This window comes from Motacilla alba, chromosome 11 (assembly GCF_015832195.1).
Source record: "Motacilla alba alba isolate MOTALB_02 chromosome 11, Motacilla_alba_V1.0_pri, whole genome shotgun sequence".
In the NCBI taxonomy this organism is placed as follows: Eukaryota; Metazoa; Chordata; class Aves; order Passeriformes; family Motacillidae; genus Motacilla; species Motacilla alba.
This window is the reverse complement of record NC_052026.1, coordinates 4,058,523-4,080,390: the sequence shown is the minus strand read 5'-3', so window position 1 is coordinate 4,080,390 and position 21,868 is coordinate 4,058,523. Positions and strand designations below refer to the sequence as shown.

At 38.2% G+C, this 21,868-nt stretch overlaps 1 protein-coding gene across 3 annotated transcripts in view; it reads right to left on the bottom strand.

The window, feature by feature from the left end:
* CDH8 (cadherin 8) overlaps positions 1-21,868 on the bottom strand; it is a 156,709-nt gene that overhangs the window by 9,474 nt on the left and 125,367 nt on the right. For 2 of the 3 annotated variants that reach the window (XR_005258253.1, XM_038148048.1), the window contains 2 exons: positions 18,629-18,746; positions 10,588-10,708 (listed from right to left, as the gene is read on the bottom strand). Coding sequence is in view for 2 of the 3 variants with exons in the window: in XM_038148048.1 (XP_038003976.1) it covers positions 10,588-10,618 (31 nt within the window). In the remaining variant the exon portion in view is untranslated. Of the gene's footprint in view, positions 1-10,587; positions 10,709-18,628; positions 18,747-21,868 lie in introns of those variants that run through there. The other variant, XM_038148047.1, reaches the window with a different exon arrangement.

The following is a 21,868-nucleotide window of genomic DNA, read 5'->3' as shown; positions in this document are numbered from 1 at the left end:
AGCAGAATGACAGAAATATACGTTTCTTCCTGTTTATTAGAGCTATCCTTCTGTGTACATTTAAAAATCTCAGATTCTCTGTAAAATAGAGTTCTTTGACACAAGAAGAAGAGCAGCAGGAATATCCTTACTGTGACACTCCCTGCTTTTTCTGATAAGGAAAAGACAGGGACAGCTCATTCATCTCCAATCGCTCTTCAAAAGTAGCATCTATTCTTAAATAAAAACCCCAGACTTGAAATAACCAAGCAATTGAATTATTATCATCAAGGTTTCAGTGGAAACTAGCAAAATACAGGCAGAAAACCAGAGCACATGACATTTGAAGGAATGTGAGCTCTAGAACACTCAGCAACCAGCTGCAAAGGCACTAGAAAAGAACATTCAAGAGAATGCTGATGCCATTTCAGCTTTGCATAACCATTAATAACATAATTAATATTCAAGTGCCTCTTGTAATAGTTACTATTCACTAGTGGAAACCGTACAATGTCAAACACAGATTTTTAAAAGATCACTTTGAACATTGGTACTTTGTTTTTCTTCAGAATTCAAACCTAATGACAGAGAAATGGTGGATGATTGGAAGATTCCAATCCCCTTTTTAGAGCCTGGGAATAAAACTGTCAAGAGACAGAGAGGTGTCTCAAATAGGCACTGTATAAGTCACTTTAATCATTATTCTTTTTGAATATTTTCTCAGTCATACTTTCTTTCTACGAAAAGATTTACAAACAGCACCTTTTTAGATTGGTAGGATTGCATTGCAGGAAAAACCCAGTGACTACAGCCCAGACAAGTCACTGCCCACAGTCCCACGTGTGCTAAATCTCTTGTTTTGAAATTTCTTTTTTATCCTTTTGCAATTACAAAATCCCTGGGAAAGAATAGTCTTGATCTCCTTTCTGATCCACCACAAGAACCAGAAGTGACAACTCCAAGCACACCCTCATCCATGCTCACCTTTTAAAAAGCCACTGCTCACAAACAGGCCCTGAGCTGAAAAACTGATTTATTCGTTTCAGGCTCCTCTTTAGTACAAGTTGGAAGCATCAGTTTCCTTCTTCCAAAAGAATGAAATTAAAATGCTTTATGAGAAACCCATGTAAGGCTGATTTTTTTTATTCTTCTGCCTTAGGCTGAAACACATTTTAAAGGAATATTTGATTAAAAGGTTACAATTATAAGTTTGTATGTTATAAATTTGGCAATAGTTAGTAGCTGAAAAAAAACCCCTATTTTTACATAAGAACTTCTATAACAATTTTGTTTCATGATTAAACTTAGTGTTTTCAACATGGCTATATTTATAAAAATATATTTTTATGATTACATATATATATATGTATGTATGTATATTAATATATATATATACAACTGTTTCTTGTGTATTTTTACAGCTGTACTGGGCCTTCCTTGATGACTATCTCAAACAAAATCCTCTTGAGCAGCAGTTTACAAGAAAAAGGACCCCACCCTCTTTGTGGTAAAAACATAAACGTTCTATTCAAACAGAAGGCTTACAAAATCATCTGAAAATAAAGAAAGGCTGGTTTTTACAGGATATTTTTCCTGATTTGTGATGCCCAAACCATATGGGCACTGAAGCCTCCACAGGTATTCCAAACTGACCTGCTTTTCATAAATGTCAAAAATTTGTGATGAGTTCAAAAAAGCAGATTGATAATTGCTATCAAATTTGATAGAAGACATCAGGTTCAGAAGAAAAACTTTTTGTCATAAGAATTCAGCTGATTGATCAAATTCTCTTTACTGCCCCATAGAAAGTTGCATTCCATACTGGCATATTTAATGGCAATTCATAAAGCATTCCTATGACAAATTAACAAACACTTGAATGATTTTGAGTTTTTTATAGACCTGAAGTTTCTGCAATACCTTAAAACACCAATAACAACACAGGGAAAGAAAAAGTATTTTGTGTGAGAAAATGTATTGGTAGAAGAATAATTGGAAAATGTCATATATTTTGTATTTTTGATTATTTTCTCCTCTTTACTAGTTGGCTTAAATAATAACAGTTTATGCCAGAACTGAGCAGCTGAATCAACTAATGAATAAAAAAACCTAAACACATTTCCATGTAGTCCTTTGCAGAAATAAAAAGTACTGCTGGGAATTTTGAATCATGAGCAAAGTAATATTTAATCGTGTATACATCATTCTCATATGTTAAAATTTCTTGGAAAGGGGAATAATTATGTTAGTGCTACTGTGTAACACAGAATTTGTAGTAAATAAATTCTTGACAGAAGGGAAAAAAAAAAAAAAAGCCAGACAAATTAACAGCAAAGTGATGATGAATAAGCATTTCCTCCTACCTTTTTCCTTTGAAAATGTGAACTTTAGATAATAGTCTGTATAATTTCTAGTTCTATTCCTTTGGAAAAGTCTGAACTTTAGATAATTGTCTCTTAAGTATTCTAAAACTTTCCTTTGACCTTTAGGCCAGCAGAGCTATAATCAAACATAACTATATGGTCCCTTGCAGTCCAGCAGCAACTCTTGTATTTTGTACCTTGGTTTTTTAACTCACTGAAGAAAGGACAGAAAATCCCTGCTGAAGAAATAATGATGTAGAACACATGAGTCTGAAATAATACCAGTTTTATTGTTAATGGAGTAGAGAAATAATTAGACATGGTATCTCTCTCTCTCTTTTTAATTTACAGACACATAGAGCAAGTCAAAGCAGGAAATTTTGAGTTCTGGGTCTACTTAAGCTCTACCTTGTCTGAACTGCACCCAGCACATCTGACTGAACCTCACTCACTCTGGTTTGTCCATTCATCTCTTCCAAACCCCTGGTGCCACTTGGGCTTGGCACTCCCATAATGGGAAGCAAACCCAGGCCAGTGAGGGTGTGCGATGTGCTAAACCAGCCCTGGCTTTTGCCTCTCCTCTTCCTCTCCTGTATCCCAGCAGCCAGTCACAAAGCTGTTTACTAATAGTGCCACTGCTTTGACATGCTTTGCTCCATTCAGATCACATCCCTGCGTGGCACGTGCATTGAATGGTACATCTGTAAAGTGTAAGAATTAATGCAGGTTGCCAAGCTCTGGTTTAGAAAAAGAGATGAAATGGCTGTCAAATGTGCTCAGCATTAAAAATACATTATTAACACAGCAATTTGCATAGACTGACGGATCATTTTTGAAACCTACATATCCTAGTTAATTCTGTTCTGTTGTTATTTTAACCAAAAAGTTTCAGATACGGTGTTTTACAGCACTTTGATAAAATAATGCCTATATTTTGCATTTGAACCAAAAAATTTCCAGTAGCCTATTACCAGATTCCAACAAAAATGATGCAAGGATAAATAAAAAAGCCAAGATATCCCAAGGCTGTGCCATATGCTTTTCTTTGGAGGGATAGCGGATTCTCAATCCTGCTATGAATACCTACTTAACAAATACAGTGTGGAGGAGAAGCTGGTAGCAGACAGGGGTCTGAGCCCCTCTGGCCACAGTGACAAGTACAGCTTTAGACATTACACTGACTGCTGTTCTCTTCTGTGGAGAGCTAAGTCTCCACCAGGTTCAGTGAAATTCAGAGTGATTTTGGTAGGTGATGGAAAAGTTCCAAGAATTCCCACCCACGTTCTTGACCTTCCTCACTTCACACACATCCTCCAATTCTCATTTCAGTGACCTCCAGGTCTGGAAAAGTTCACAGACCTGGGGACTACAAAGACAATCATGGATGTTTGAAGTGAATTTTTCTTTCTAAAATGTAAACTCTCAATATCATAGTAAAAAGCATAAAACTTAAGTAGGAGCCTTTTTTAGGGTCTTAGATGTGATGTGTAGTTGCCATTTAAGTAATTTAACATCCACTTCTCCATGCCATGATTATCACCTTTACCATTCCAATTCTGTGCTGAATGTACACAGGGCTTGGTAGGAATTTAAAGCAATTTACCAGTAAATCATACACCAGCCCTTAAAACCTAAATCTGTAATCAGACCTATCAACCATATTGAAGTTTTGTTGCAACAGTAAAAGCAAAATTCCAGCCTTAGCAGTGTATTTCTATTATGCCACTTACTTTTTACATAATGTCCACTTTGAAATACAGCAGCAGAAAGCAACCAGCAGACTATAAAAACAGCAACCAGCATTTATTGGAATGCTGCCTTTTTGTACTAGTGTAATAAAGGTCTTGTCAGCACTTCCATTACAAAATGCCAGTTTTCAGAGGTTTATAACTCTGACATAACAACTTCCTATGAAAAGAAATTTAGAATGTGGACTCTCTGCCAAAGAGCATTGAAAGTTAAATACAGCTTACAGTTGGCCAGGGCATTTTAAATCAGAAAATAAATTAAAAACAATTCTGACTTAACATTTTTTGAGCTGGTGCCATTGAAGAAAAAAAAAAATGTGGCTTTGATAGTAAAAAGTGCCAGATCCTGCAGTTCTTATACACGCAGAACTCCCTTGAAGTTCCCTGAGAACAATTTCTGTGAGAGCCCTGAAAGGAGTGCCATTATACATTTTTGTAAATGTCATCAAGAGTTATATTAGCTTTCTGTAATTTGAAAGACTGAAATGTTATGGTGTAACATTGCCCCTGGGCACACAGGCAGCATGATAATGACTTTGGGAAGACATTCTCATATGCAGATTACATATAACAATAACAATTTGTTATCATCAGACCATTAATGGCAGTAATTCAGGCTTCTGTCTCACACCCAAAGGATTCACACATGCCTTATTACATGCACACCTCTAACAGAGGATGTGATCCCCACGGGGAAAACTCATGGCCTTTTGAAATGCAGGGAAGAGAAAAAGGCATCCAGAGAAGGAATTCCAGTGAGTGAACAAACCACATTACCCATCTATAGAGTGGAATAGTTTGAAAACATTTTCAAATGAAACATCCCAGACACCCTTTGGAATGTTTCTGGACAGCATGCAAACATTGCATAGAAAAATCCTGGAACAACCACAAGTTTCAGACTGGGATACACAGCTGGATGATGGAGAATCACAGCAGGAACACTCACACATCTGAACTGAGATTCCAAGGCCTGCACATACTGCAAGACCCCGCCTTTGCTCCATGCATGGACTGACACAACACAGAACTTGGAAAGAAACAGCCAGGGAAAGACATCAGCACTTGAATTCTGCCTCACCACAGAGCTATTGCAAGGTCAGTGCTAATATGGGTGAATATTATGAATATATATGTTCATACGTTATGAATATATGAAAGTACAGCACCAGCTCAGAAGTTGTTTAGAGTTCTCATGGAATCACAGGTTGGATGAGGTTGGAAAGGACCTCCAGAGGTCACCTGGTCCAACCTTGCTCACCTCCAACCCAGCTACCCAGAGCCCAGCACCTTGTCCAGCTGTCTTGTGAATATCTCCAAGGATGGGAGTTCTAAAAATTTTTGACAATTAAAACATTTGCATTCACAATAGAAATGTAACTGTGACAAAACAAAAGACATCTTATTGAGTGTTTCTCTTCATCCCATGAAGAAAAGTTATGAGGTATAACTATATAAAGAATCTGTAAGCCAAGAGAACACCTTGCAAATGGTTCCTTGTGTTCTTATTTGTGATGAAGAGTCTGATAAAGTACAAGTGAAGTGTTTAGGCCGAAGCTGCAATAAAAACACAAAGCATGATCACATAAAAATATTAGAAGAGATGGGGATTCCACTGGCAGAGGAAAATACATCTCATTATGACAAAAAGACCTCTGTGATCATGAAGAAAAAACATATAAAGTTTAAAAAATATAAAAAACATACAAAGGTGAGCAGAAAAAACCCAGTAGACACTTTGAGAAAGTATGTTTCCTTACCGGAGGGGAAAAATATTATGAAAAATAATTTTAGTTTAGAAAAAGCTATGATCTATATATGAAATTTTGAAGCAAGTGGTTCTGCTAGACAGACTGCATTAGAACTCTATAAAGTTTTTGGCAACTACATCTTTTGATCTTGCCTGTTAGCACAAAAAAGGCACAAAACAAGAAAAAGTTGATTTGTTATATTTTTTTTTCTCATTTAAAAATAGAAAATATTAGTACAAAGAAGCCATAACAATGTGGGTTAGATAAAGATGATACAGAAGGAGATGTCAGGGGTAGAACTGAGTCTAAACTACCTCCCTCTGTGTTCAGTATTGCAGCTCATATCAAAGATGCCAGCTGCCATCAGACTGGGCTCCACCATCTCCTCCCCTGACAAGCACATTCCTCATGTTTCCTGTCTGGGACTTCCAGAAGAATCCAAAATACCCCTCCCTTAGAGCACTCCTGAAACTCTCAGCCTTTACCAGCCCCACTGCTCACAGCTCTGCAGTGTTTGCACCGCACAACAGCAGCACAGTGATTAAATGTTTTATCCAAATTCATACAGGAAACCCATAGCCAAGCTAAACAGAAGCGTTCCAAACTCCAGAACAATTCCTCAATCAAAAATCCATCACTCCTGTAGAGTGCTCTGAGATCACAAGGTCCTAATCTTCATTGGGGGAACACTGCACAGTTTACAGGAGGGTCACATGTAATGGATGAAAAGGTTGTAGAAAGTGACAGGACCCAGCTAAGCAAGGTTAGGGAGCAACAAGTTGGAAAAGCCTACACGAATTAATTTTATTTTGTATTATTTCCAACAAGCTCTATTTTAGCTTCAGTTTTAGGTTAGACTGAATGAGAGTTTTATAACCACAGCACAAACAAAGCCAGAAAGCTTTACCTGTGTTTATGAAAGCAATGTGAAATTGTTATGTCATAAAAGAGAAGAAAAAATTCAGTGTTCATGTTCAAGACAGCCCAATATTCTTAGAACAGAACAGAGAACTTTCATCAGCATTCAGAGATTACTGTTGGCGCTCCTTTTAAGGTTTATGACTTTAACACCAAACTCTACTTAAAACTCCACCAAGAGGACTTCGTTCCTGATTTAGCTCTTAGAGTCAGATTACAAAATATCCCAGTCCTACAGAGTTACAGGTTTCTGTTTAGGCAGGAACACAGTCCTTAGCCTAAAGCCAGAGTGGAGTTTGCTAGTCTGAGCCCAGGATCAGTCAGGCCAGGCTGGAGGCTCAGCCTTTGCTCTCTGAACACGGGCAGAGAGCTCCCACTGCTTCCCTGATTCCTGCAATCGGCCCCACATCCATCAGTTACCTTTGGAGGACCCCACGAGCTCTTCCTCTTCAGTGCCATCAAGCAGACATCTGGTCCTTTTCTTCAAGTTCTATTTATCTCTCCCTAACAAGCTGCCTTATTATCTCACTTCAAACAGGGGCCCATCTTCACTCCCTCTCTAATCAGTGCTGATTACCAAGTGTGCACATCCTATCATTTTAGGATATGCAAACTCTCTCCCCAGACTAGACAGGTCAACTGATGCATTTCATTTCTTTGCTGCGTTTGGCTCAGTGCGTAAGATCTCTGTGTTCAGTCAAATCATGTATTCTACCTCTTCCCTGCCCTCTGAATGCATTGCCTTCTAGGCAGATTTATTATATAAATATTACATGCTAATAATTACATAAATATGTCGCTAATTACTGGCTGCTTGCCAAATAAAGTACGTCCTAATTAGACAGAATTAAATGAAGACCAACAAAGTGACATATTTTACAACAAGATCACACATAAAAATTACAAAATCAGGAGTTGATGGGAAAATAACCTAAGTGGTACAACCCCCCCCCCAAAAAAAAAAAAAAAAGCTTTGTCTCCCTTTTACTCTAAAGGCTGATGTTGGAAGATGTACTAAAAAATCATTTAAAATCTCCTGTTTCCTTCAATGTGTCACTGCTGTGACAGAGAAATACAACCAGATCTTAAACAGTCACCTCCTCAAAATGAGTGAGGAGGAGATAAAAGGGTATGTAAAATATAAAATATAAACTTATTTGAGCACCCCAGACAGATTCAGGAAAATGCAGAGACACAGAATTCACATAATAATCAATGTTGTGGTCACCCTGCAGGAACAATGACTGTGATTCCAACAGTAATTCCTTCCTTGTGCAAAACACTTGTTGGATTTGTTCAAAACAAGATACAAATTAGAACATGATCTGAGCCTTTTAAACTCACATTATAATGTCAGTTGTGTAATAACTAATCAGATAAACCTTAAGGCTAAGCGTGAAAAATCAACACCTTCTATTTGTAATGGAGCATCCACGTGCAAATAGTCTGATATAATGACAAAAGGAGATTTTTCTTAATCAAAGGAAAAATTAACAGTTGGTAGGTGATGATTCCTGCTTAAATTTTTTTCTTTAGCATGTTTATTTTTCCTCTAGTAGAACAGTGTTGGTGGTCTTTTAATCTTTACTGCAACTGAAAGTTTAAAATGAGACTCCTATCTAGTTTCTCATTAATTGACAAAAGTGCAATTAGAGCAACTACTAAATTAATTTCTCCTCAACAGTCTGCATTTAGGATACGATAAAACAAAGAGATATTCCATAATGAGAGCAACCAATAAATGTATTTATCCCTCCTTTCAGGGGAGGAGGGAGGGAAGGGAAGGAAGAGAGAGAAGGAAGGGAGGAATAGAGAGAGAGGAAAGAAAGAAAAGAAAGAAAAGAAAGAAGAAAGAAAGAAAGAAAGAAAGAAAGAAAGAAAGAAAGAAAGAAAGAAAGAAAGAAAGAAAGAAAGAAAGAAAGAAAGAAAGAAAGAAAGAAAGAAAGAAAGAAAGAAAGAAAGAAAGAAAGAAAGAAAGAAAGAAAGAAAGAAAGAAAGAAAGAAAGAAAGAAAGAAAGAAAGAAAGAAAGAAAGAAAGAAAGAAAAGAAAGAAAGAGGTACTTAGGGATAAAATCTAAACATTCAAACCAAAACAAAAGCTAACCACATAGACGAACTTCTTAGATGCAATTTGACTCTGCTGGGCAATATATTGAGGTGGTGATGGGGCAGAGGTTCTACCAGAACCTTTGGCCTCAGGACATCATTCCTCCTACTCAAAATTAAACCCATTTCCAGGAAATCAGACATAGTCAGTGCAAATGTCTATGAACATTTCCACCACAGAAACTGCTTTTTGCAGAAAACCTAGAGGAATCAGATGTACCCATCAAGCCAGAAGTGGTACTTGGAAATATCTGAACTCTTTCAGAAGGTAGCTGTTAAAAATCTGGAAATTTATCTCCAAATATTATATATTCACTTAGCTATAAATACTACTATGAAATACTTCTAAAGTCCTAGAATATCATAATCATGGGTGCTGTGAGTTTTTAAGGAGTTATGTTAGAGCACTTAGGGAACCTTTGATTCAAGGCTGGTGGAGCAATGTTTCACAGAATCCCAGGATGGGTGAGGCTGGACGGGGCTGCTCTGGTGGCACCTCCCTGCTCCAGCAGGGCCATCCCAGAGCACAGGGCACAGCAGTGTGTCCGTGTGGCTCTGCAATATCCCCAGGGAGGAGACTGCACAGCCTCTCTGCACCATCTGCTCAGGGCTGGGCACTGCCCAGGGCAGCAGTTCTGCCTCCTGGGCAGGGGCAGCTCCTGGGCTCAGGCTCTGCCCATTGATGAAATTCAAGGAGCTGGTACTGCAGATCTTACTGCTGTTAGTTTAGAAGTTCTGCACTCAGTAAGAACACCACTTTTCTGCCTGCTAAGCAGTTCAGTCTTGAGACCTTGATTTAATGTCTATTTTCCCATTATGTATCTGAAATTAAGTCACACCGAAGATTCAATTTGTTCTTCTCTGCTATTTCTTTCATCCATGTTCCATGTTATTATTAAACCAGACAGATTTTCAAGCTAACTTACTGACCAAATTCTTTTGCTCTCTTGTTTTGTTTTCACAACCTTTTATCCCTTACTCACTCTTCTCTAGATTTATTATTAAATTAATGCAATAAACTGGAAAAGAGAGCTAAGGACGTTACACTACTGAGCTTGATGAAACTCCTACAGCAGGAAAATTCACAGCTGTCCAATCCATTCCCTCATCATGAGTAAGCACTGTCGTGCATATGGTGCACAACACTGACCTCAGATCTTTTTCTCTCAGATTGCATCTGGTTCTCAATTAGTTTGATTTATAAAATGAAACATAATTGACGTCTTGGCAACATTCTGTTGCTAGCAGCACAAATAATAAATTAAGAACGAGTGAAGTAAAAGTCTCTTTAGTCATGTATGCATAATGGCAGGCTGCATGTATTTGGGATTAGCTGGGTCTCATCACCTCCATTGGAAGCTGTTTGGGGCTGGGTCATGTTTGCACTAACGCTCTGCAATAACTCTCTAATTGTGGTTGATTCAAATGACCAAAAAAAGGCAGTCTCTGAAAGGATGGGATGCTGTGGGAATCAGTCTAATTTTGCAATGTGCATATACAACTCCTCTGTAGCTGTCTGAAAGTTTGCATTTGGGAGGCTTGGAAAGAAGTTGTCACCACAGAACTAAAGTGAACCAGGAGGGAAAGGTTAGACAGCATTTGGAACAGAAGCTCCCAGGAAACACTTTGCCAGTGCAAAAGTGTAAAAAGTACAGACGTGCTGGGGAGCACAGCAGGGCTGAAGAGGAGCTGGAGATGCCTGCAAGAGGACAATCAGCTTACCAGATGGCCCCCTCCTTGCTGGTTCATCCATCAGCTTGGCCTGTCCAGTCCAGTGAAGACTTGATGGATCACCTCTGGCTTAGGGCGGAGGAGAGAGGGAATCTGTCTGGAGTCCTGCATCCTGAATACAGGAGAGGAGTGAATAAGGATTCAAGTGGACAGAACAGACAGAAGGGTTGCAGGGTGGAGGAGCTGGCAGCTGAGTTAGCCTCTGAAGAGTTGATCCTAATTCTCTGTTTCAGCTGTGTGCACCAAGAAGGAGTCACCTCTTTAGCCTATTGAAGTGGTGAAAAGCACATAACCATTGTGAGAAGCTTAATCACCCAGAGAGGGATGAAAAGTGTTTGCAGAAGAACTGCACTGACTCTTCACCTGGTTTGTGGTTCTAATCAGAAAGAAGTCTGGAAAGAGCAGTGATCTGCATGCAAGAAGAAAGCTGGGAAAGACAGCAGAAGCAGGTGTCAGTGAAGGACAAAGGATTGGAGTGGAAAACTGCTGGCTTCCCATCTACATTAATGCAATCACTTCAGAAAACAGCACCACAGCCATCCCTGCCAGGGAAGTTGTTTCAAATCTCACTCAACTGATAGTCAACATCAAGGAAAAATAGAACTTGAGGGAATAACAGAACACAGCTAATAGTGATTATAGTAAAGAAAGAAGGGGGAAAGGAAGCAGAAAGTTATCAGCAGAAAGATGCTGAGAATATTGTCTCCAGCATTCTCAGCTAGGTGAGACTAACACTGCAGTACCAGGGAAAACTGGAGCCTTGCTAGGAATGGTAGACAGGAGTCAGATATATCACTTCAACTGCAATGTAAAATCCTACAGTGAAAATGGAAATTCATCCACTGCCTGGCAAGACAGAGCCTCTGAGTACTACTGGAATGTATTGGGGTCCCTTGGGAATATTATCATTACCTTGGAATTCTACCAAGTCCTCTAGAATTTGAGAATAATCTAAAGATGTATAACACTGATTTCCTCCTTTCATAACTCATCACTTGTCACTGAAAAAGGGCTCCTCTCTTTCAGTTCTTGGGCACAGTCCTACTTCACAGGAAGACATTACATCTTAGAATTGTCAGATATGCAAATAAGAAAATTGATTACTTCTCTCACAAAAGATGATCTAGCATGTTTTCTGGTCCAAAGCAGTTTCAGGCAGGTGAATTGTCTAAGGACCAAGGGTAAAGGAACCTGAATATGATAAATAAAGAACTGCATGAATTATTTCAGGAACTTGCCACTTGCCACCCAGTGCACAACCACTCGCTCCAGCAAAGCTATTTGCACTGGCTGAACATCACTTTCTGCATATTAATGAAGTGGAAACTTGAATCAGTCCTGTCCTTTCCATGGTGTCCCTGCCTGCTGCCGCAGTGAGGGAGTGTGGCAACACAGTGTCCCTAGGTCCCCTCCCAGCCCCAGCATGATCCTGACACACTTTCCAGCAGCAGAGCAAAGCACACCAGACACATAATTCTTAAAAAGAGGCTCAGCAGTTTAGGATAACTTGCAGGCCATCAGTAGACTGTGTTATTTCAAGCCTGTAAATCACATTTTGTTTTTTGCTGAGAAAGGCAAGTATGCATCCAAAATATAATTAAGTATCTTTAGGGGAAAAAAAAACCCCAAAAACAAATTATTCTTAATTCACAGAATTACAATGTTTCATAGAACTTAGTTACCTTAACTATCACATGATTTGTCTTGGTAATATTTAGACCTTCCTACTCAGCAAAATAACATTTTTATGCTTTGTTTTAATTTATTTAACTTAAAATTTCTAGTAGAAGCAAAAAAGGAACTTATTGAACAAAATCTTTCAACCACACTACAAAGGAAATATTTCAATAATTTTGTATTAGCAATTTCATTATTAACTCTATTATTCATAAAAAAAATCAATAAACTGAGGTTCTTCTGGCATGCACAGGTTATAAAAATGTTGAACTTTGCTATTTAACATCTTCAGTTTAAATGCCATGCCGAGAAAAAGATTGATAGCATGATATTTATAACACATTTTTCACACTATGAACACTCCTGGAGAAACATGATGTGTGCCAGTGGATGGCAGATCCTGACACACAAGTGCCAGATAATAGGGTACTTTTAGGGTGTTTGTTATTTTTTAATACACTGCAATTCTTATTTTTAACTGCTCCTTTCACACTGCTTGCACCTTGTTATGCAAGTATTCCTTGTGATTTCTGGTGTTAAAAGAGATGATAGAAAATAGATTTCTCTATTAAAAGAGATGGTGATCAATGCTTTATCTTAGATTATGCCTCATATTCCTTTACATCTTCTGGATGTAATTCCATACCACTAATATTGACAGATGGTACAAAAATAATAACTTATAAGATGCAAGACTGAGCACATCACTTAATTTGAAGAAAACCACTAACAAGGATGTGATTTGGAATGTTTTGGAGTTTGAAAGTCTAATTACTGATATAGAAAAGAAATGAGGATGATAATTAAAACCATTAGAAATACATAAGCATGTGCTTTCCCTCGAGCAGTGCCATTGTGGAACACCCTCTGGCACGTGGCAGCTGGGCCACAAAGCTTCCCAAAATTGCCTGAAACTGCAGCAATGTGTGAGGATGTGCTGCTCACATCCAAGGCACTGTTTGGGTGCTGTGATTCTGGATGTTCCCTGCACATCCACCCTGAAATGATGGGTTTAATGATGTCCTTGCTCTGGCAATTTGTACCTGGGGTCAGGGGGTTAACTTTGAAATTGGGCAAAGTGAAAGGAGGGCAATGAAAGAGAGGAGTCACCTCAGAGCTCTCTGAGGGATACATTTGCAGAGAAAAGTCAATCAAAAAACACAGAAGGAGCTTCAGCTGGCAGCTGAGACAATGGCAGAGAGACTTATCCAGAAATGCCAAAAGAAACTGTTTCAGGGAAAGACTTATTTTAACACATGAGAGTTACTCTGGTGGGAACAAAAGACTCACCCTCCAGGTATGTATTTGACAGATGCTTCTAAAAATACTTTGATGAAAAAAGCTGGGGAAAAAATCCAGGTGTTATTGTATTAAAATCACGGTGACAGAGAAGTACTTTAACAAAATAATAATAATTTGTCTTATTATTTGGAATATCTAAAAGTGCTTGCATATAATTGTTTTCCTTAGCTATTGTTAAAGTTTAGAAATATTTGGTTTTTAACGGTAAAGAGCTGATGAAATATAAAATAATCCATGGTATACAAAGGCATGCAAGGCAGTGATTGAAGTGATTACACCAGGCCATTTCCTTTAAAACACCTGACACAGTGCCTGCACTTTCAAGGCAGCACAAGGAGGACATAAGCAAGATTTAACTTGAAGAAAAGAATGAAAGAAATTCACATTTAAACATGATCACTCTTGGAGCTATTATATGTATCATAGATGTAACAGGCTATAAGCATGGCTCAATATAAATATTAAGCTTGTTAGAGAGAAGCAACAGGACAGTTCATCACTTAGTCAGATATATAATTTTTCAATTAAAAAAAAAAAACCAACAATTTACTATGCACTCACTAGATTAAGGACCAAATTCAGAGCTCAACTTGCCAGATGGACAATGAATATTTGAGGGAGAGAGGAGGCTGATCACTGATAATCAGCCTATTACAAGCCAAATCAGGCTGTTGGATTTCTGCAGGAATATGAGCTCATGCCAGTAAGGTTCTTAACCCAAAGGTAAGCCCTACCCATGGACTGCTGTGCTACATTAGCCCTATACGAAGTATGGAATATCCCATTTATCCAGGAAAGATGTCATTTCTCCTGTCAGAAGAATTATTGCATCCAAAGGCACTGTGGAATGTCCAATTTGTTGGTTTTTTGTTTTTTTTTTTCCCATTAGGAAACAGATTCTGGCATCAGAAAAATGGAATAGCAATGGCAACTTCTCATGGGAAAAATTTTAGGTCTCTTTATGGCAAAGATGTGTTTGGTAGTTTTTGACAGTAAAAATTGCATTGGCAACATATCAAAATGTTTGCATGTGTGAAAATGCTCCTATCACAGAGTTCTGTTCTCACTTGAACAATCTAAGGGAACCTGAAGGATTCAATGCTGAAAAGAGGTACTGCTGTGAGAGAGTGTTTTGGGATGAAGCAGAAGATTTTAGGTAATGCTCTGTGAAGACCATTCACCTGAAAAGAAAAGGCTGTCAACAAATTCTAATTCCATTTCCAGAGGTCTCATTTCAGTTTTCTGATGCCATGAAAGTATAAAATCCTCATCAGTTGTCTAGATTCCTGTCAGTTTTTTGTCATTTATTGTGAGCCTGCAGTTTTTTTGGAGGGGTTAATTCCAGTCAGTCTACAACACATTGCTAGAGTGTATCAACACTTGTCTAAACATGAGATATTTTCATCTGAAATTTGAGATTTTTTCTGGTTAAAAGTTTCTCAGACACACCACACAAAACACAGATTTTCACTTTTTTCCTGCTTCTGTTCCTATGCAGAAAACCCAGCACAAAAGCACGTGAAAAGTGCCAGAGATTGTCAGGAGTTTGTGCAGTCAGGGACTTGTTATGTCACAGAGTCATAGGTTTAGTCACAGGTCTAACACTGAAAACATGACATGATTTTCATGTAGCATTAACTTCTTATACTTTTTTTATATAACTCTATTATTTCTCTTGAGAGGGGATAAAGGTTTTTGCACCTGGCAGTCCAAGTGCTCAGCATGCCTTGATTATTAGAGCTTGAGAGGGCATGATTGCCTGGATTTGGATTATCACTCACTGCCCAGGAACCCAAGGCACTAAACCTACAAACCCTGCCAGTAATGGACATCTGAGATCAGAAAAGGACAGAAGAAAAGCATCAGGAGATATGGAAAATAAAGATGGCTAAGACATGATCTACAGATATTCAGTGAGATGCATGGTGGCATTTAAATTTACATTTTTTACATTATTTACATCAGAAAGGCACCACAGCCTCTACAGTTTTGGGTGTCTTGTCTACAGAAGGAATATGGAAATTCATAATATAAAAATTAACATGGAAAAATAATATGGAAAATTAATAAATTAATAGGGAAAAATTAATATGGAAATTGAAATGGAAATTCAACAAACCAAGCAAATGAAGAAGACCAGTGCACCATTTCAAGGCACAGATCCTGCTGTGAGCACAGCATAACTTCTATACATGTAATAAAATATTCTGAGAAATGGTTTTGGTTTTATTTTTTTGGTGTGGTTCCTGATGAAGATACCTGTTGTGTCACTTAGTTAAACACATTTCTCAACAACGTAGCCAATCATAATATTTGCAGTGCATGTCAGCAGCACAGTTAATTACTGACTATCAGGGGAACTTGCCTTAGGGTGATCTGGAAGGTTTGAACAACAGAATCAGCCTGTGTGCGAGAAGCTAAATTGATTAATGGTTATGCTTATGTTCTACACAGGAAGGCAGCATTCCAAATCACAGGCATCTTATGTATTCTTTGGCAGGAGGGACAGAAAGAGGGCACTGCAGCTTTTTCTCCTGGCAGGTGCCAAACTGCACTGTTGGCACACCAATGTCACCATGTTCAATGTCATTACATGGTGGCCAAATGCCACACAGTTACCCAAAGCACAAGAGAGCCCAAAAGGGCAATCTTGAGGAGAAGTACTTCTGTTTATCTCAACCCTCAAGAGAATGTTGAATTTTGAAGAAAGGCGAGGTATTAAAAATTATTTGAATAAAGAAATGTGCTAATTCTAGCAAGTAAAAATTTGGTTTCTACAGGAGGCTTCCTGAGAAAATGCAGTCTCTGTGTGGCATTCACAAGTAGACAGCATTTCTTCAGCAGCCATAAAGTTTCTGCTGCCTTGAAGAATTAATTTGGCAGGAATTAATTAATCTGGGAGGAAATTGAGGCTGAGGACAGTCAGGAAGGTGTCAAGGATTTTGGCCACCAGAGTTAGGGAATGTTTTTCTGTTCCAAGCTTTACTGTGTTGAGCATTGATCTTATCTCCAAGAAGTAAAGGAGGGTTTGTTACAGGCATTTCCTTACAGTTCCACACCACACCAGCTTGGTTATGGACAGCCCAGACTCGCAGTAATACAAAAAAAAGGAGAAATTTGACTTGTGAATTCAGGGTTTTTTAGGGATACTGCTGTCTTTCAACATGAATAATCACTCATGCTTATCTGGCAGATATATTCAAGACAAAGTCATGGTCAAGTTCATTGTTTAAGTGGCATAACTAAATAAAGACTTACTGAAGATCTATGATGTTTAAAGGACATAAAACTCACCTCAGCCAAATTATACCCTGATTTTGGCTCTGACAGGAGTATTTGCTTCCTGTGGGAGATCATGTTCTAACATCAACTCTGCACTGCACCCCTGACTGAGCAACCTTGATAGACAAGGATGGCATGCATAGTTGGAATTTTATTATTGGATACTGGAGGATTAAGTCAGTAAAGTCTCTTCAAGCAGATTTTTAATTTCAAGAGATTTCAGGTGGTTGTTTTAAGAGGATTTTCACATTTAACTGATTCAAACACATTAAAAACTGCATAAAACCGAGTGGCAATGATGTAACAAAATTGGATTTATTTTTCTAAACCTTGTTACATAGAAAGTTTCCTCACTCCCACTCAGCTCAGGACTCATTTTGCCATTGTCTGTGAGTAGGAGCAGGAGTGGGTCTTAAATAGGTAACAGATTGGAAGGACAAGGGTAATTAGCAACGTGAGCTCAGTATTTAAACATGAAGAGAAATGCTAAGATCTTTTTTACTTTGTCATGCTGTGCCAAGCAAACCACCTCACATTTAGGATGCTTAATTCAATTTGTGTTACACTGCTGATGATTATGAAATGCATTTTGAAGAGATTTGTTTTATCTTCTCCAGAAAACACACAGAGACTCATTTACTACAAGAAAATAGAGATATAAGTAGAGACACACTTTGTGAATGCTAGAAGAGAAAAACACATCTAAAGAAAAGGAAAATATGGTTTATATTTAAGCAGATTTAAGAATTTAGGTGCAGTGTCATTTAGCAAAACAGTGTCATCATGCTTCTAGGTTGGAACAGGCAGAATAAAAAAATGCAAACAGTATTTCCACTTTAATTGACATTTCATGTCTTGCCTTTACACCCCTGCACATACAGCACACATATTCATCTTGCTATTAGCCACAGACTAAACAGGGCTTTACTTTCTTCCAATTTCAAATAAGAAACTGAATTTGACTAGAATTCCTGGCAGGGTGTGCATTATTAAAAAGAGCCAATATAGAACAACTTTGCTGAATATTCAAGTAAGTACAAACACATGGAGCACTCTTTATAGCATTCTTGGGATCAGTCCTAGCTCCTTCAAACCGATCCTGACCTTCAAACTGATCTGTGTGCCAAAGAATAGGATCAGTATAAATTTATTGCCCAACAATATTAAATGGGTCTTTTTTTTCCATCAAATGTGAATGGTCCCTTCTACAACCCTGCAAAACGACATTTTGCCCTTCCAGAAGTACTCCAAAGCACAGGGACTCAAAGTGCCCTTCTGGGCTTTGCTGACCTAAGGGATTTCTCTTTCTAGCAAAAGCTCCTCACCAAAATACTTTGGAACCATTATACACACAACAAACAGGCTGAAAAGGTGCTTTCTTTGGGAGATTTAGTAGACACTTAATTTTATGTTCCCATCCATAAACACTCAATGTAGGAATCAACATTTATTTATCAGCATAGTTTCAGATTTTCATCTTGCCCCATATCTCTGGAATTTCAAATTAATAGGAATACTACAGGCAGTAAATCCATGCTTTCATTTTATTTAAGCCAGTGAGCTGTCTTCTGGATCTAAATTCCACATTCATTTTACTTGCTTCTTATCTACTTCTTATTGGAAACAGTTTAAGTGATCTAATGAAGGTATCATTCAGCAGATCATTTACATTTGAATTGCACAAAGGACACACTGGTAAAGCAACTGGAAATCAACAAAACAATTCAAAAGTAACTTGTGGAGATACACATTTTATATTTGTTCTATTTACCTTCATTTTTCTTGATGGTGAAGTTTGGGTTGTTGACCATTTCAGGAAGAAGGCTGTACAGGAAATAATGCCCATTTTTCGGATCATCCTTGTCAACAGCACTGACAATCTGAATTACCTGCAACATAAACGGGCTCATTAAGTTTTCACACTCCTGATAAACAGACAGTGCTGAAAAAAAATTGTATTTATTGGACACATTTCATTTCTCTCCATGCCAGATTTAAAAAGATAATTTATAACTCTGCAAGGCTTTTATAGACCTTAGACTGAAAAGCTTGGGAAGAGGAACTGTATCTGCCCCTTTTAAAATGGTTCCAGAACAAAGAGCCAGCAAATAAGGAGAGACAGGTAAGAGAGGCCAGCAGAAACTGCTGCTGATTTAGACAAGTAATAAATTATTATTCAACAGAAAAAGGAAAATTGGGCTTCAGAAACAATCTTATTGCCCATGGCAATATTTCATTTATACAACCACACTTCTCACTGGACTTGGATACATAATATACCTTTAATCCTTTCTCCTTCCCCCATCCCACATTTCACTTCATAGAATAATTATTATTTTTAAAATTAATTTGGATGTGAAAGTTTAGATGAGAAAAAAAATCAAAAATAAAAAAAAAAGAAAAAAAGAAAATATCAAGGGCTGTATTTTTTCCCCTTAATTCTAATAAAACCTCAGTTATTCCTGTACTGGGAAGATATGCTTGTTTGTTTTTTAATAACATCATTATCAATTAATAATTCCTAGAATAATGCAAGATAATTAGATGAGAAGAGTGCTTTGGGTAGTTTGGATAACTTTGAAAAATCAAGTAACTTTGTATGAATTACTTCATGTGATTTACATGACCAACTGCAGTGTCTGCAGTGGATTTACCTCCGTTTACAATTTTTACCTTTTACATTACTCAGGTAATGCAGCTGATCATCTTCAAATCATACAAAGTTGCACAGGACTATAAAAGGAATAATCACTATTTTAAAATAACCAGGAGGTTTGGGGTTTTTTGTTTGATATTTTGGGTTTCTTTGTGACTGTTTTGAATTTTAAAATATTTGGTGCACTTGCTTTTGATGCCAAAGGTTTTCCAGAGAAACAGCAACAAAACCAGCCATGGATCCAGATCCCACCCTCAGATTTGGCTTTCAGGGCTAGTTAGCTCATGCTAGATGAGGTTCATAAGAAATTTAATTAGAATTATTGACCTTTACCATGTCCATTGAATCCAATAACAATTGTCTTATGTATTTATTTGCAATGTCTAAAGCAATGCACCAATAATTTCTTGCACAATTAAATTCAAATTAGGAATCACTAAAAATTTTAAAGTATAGAGTGAAAAATGGAAACAGGGTTTGATGCTGTCCAAATCCATTGACTTTTATTTTAAAATTTCCAAGTTTCCCTAAGAAAATGACAATAATTAACATTTTATTCTGGTTTAACCACAAGGACTATCAATCAGTATATGTTATGTATATGGCAATAGTCAAAATCATATTTATAATCTTCAAGAGTCAAACAACAAAATCTTATTAGATTACCACAGGGATAAACAGCAAAACATAAATATTTGAAATGATGTATGTAAAAAAGTGTTTGAGCAAGCAGTGATATTTGTAGGACAACCCAACTTAGGAAGGACTGTGAGACAATTAATTCCTAGCCTAATCATATTCTGGGTAGGTCAGCTTTATCATTATTATTATTATCAAAGATCTATTGAAAAAAATAGATTGCTTAAATACCACATAAATAGGGTGGGGGTTTTTTAATAACTGCATATATAAAGGTGGAAACCTTGACAGGATTTCAAACAAATGTATTAGAAGAGATGGAGAAAAAATAGGCCTAATTCAGCTTTAGCTTTTTCCTACTTTAAGAAGTATGTTTCCAATTTAATAGCTGAATAACAGATCTTAAAGTGGGAAAAATATAAACAGTGGAAAAATATCTAAGTAGCCTCTGTGTGTCCCAGTGCAGAGCTGGAGCCATTGGCAGATGGGCAGGATTTTCAGCTTTCTCTTTGCATCCGTGTCAGGCAATAAAGCACACACTGTGATGTGCTCAGGGCTGGAGCAGGTACCAGTAATTCATCCTCATAGGAAAGTGCAGTTTGGGCTGGGACCCTGAACAAGACAGATATGTTTAGACAGATATATTTTATGTCTGTCCAATTTTTCAAACACTGATAGAATGGGAAAGCAAGAGGCAAAAAGGATAATGGCACAGTGAAATCTGGAAGGGCAAGTGCACATAGCAGGTGCAGTTTATCAGATTGTTATAATATTTTGTATGTGCTGGTATTCCATCCATTCCCTTCATGGTTTCTAAAATTCTTCTTTCTCTGAAAATGCACCAAAAATTATATGCACAAGACAGGCTTAGTGCAATACTACATTTGTTGTGTTACATGCACACAGGACAGAATTAGGAGTTAGAGTTCCCATAGCAACCTTATTTCTTTGTGTGCTTGCATTAAGATAAGGTCTTAAAAAAAAAAAAAAAAAAAACAACACACAACAGAAAACATAATATATATGCAGTGATATTAAACTGTGGTATCTTTGACTCCACAGGGGTCAGAAAAGTCCAGTAATTCTCATTTCCAAGTTTTTATTAGTGTGCTGATAGGCGTATTTTACTACTCCGTGTTGTGTGCTCATGCAATGGAATATTACTGATGTAATTCTCCAACTCTTAATTTGTGGTTCACAACATGGTTGAGAATCAAAAAATCACAGAGTCACAGAATCACTGAGGTTGGACAATCCCTCCAAGGCCATGGAGTCCCAGCTGTGCCCGATGCCCACCTTGTCCCCAGCCCAGAGCCCTGAGTGCCACCTCCAGCCCTTCTGGGGACACCTGCAGGGATGGGCACTGCAGAGCTCCCTGGGCAGCCCCTGCCAAGGCCTGAGCACCCTGGCCATGGGGAAATTCCTCCTGGTGTCCACCCTGAGCCTGCCCTGGCCCAGCCTGAGGCCGTTCCCTGGGCTCCTGTCCCTGTTCCTGGCAGCACAGCCCGACCCCCCGGCTGTGCCCTCCTGGCAGGGAGTTGTGCAGAGCCAGAAGGGCCCCCCTGAGCCTCCTTTGCTCCAGGCTGAGCCCCTTCCCAGCTCCCTCAGCCCCTGCTGGGGCTCCAGCCCCTGCCCAGCTCCGTTCCCTGCCCTGGGCACGCTCCAGCCCCTCCAGGGCTCTCTTGTTGTGGGGGTCCCAAAACTGCCCCAGTGCTG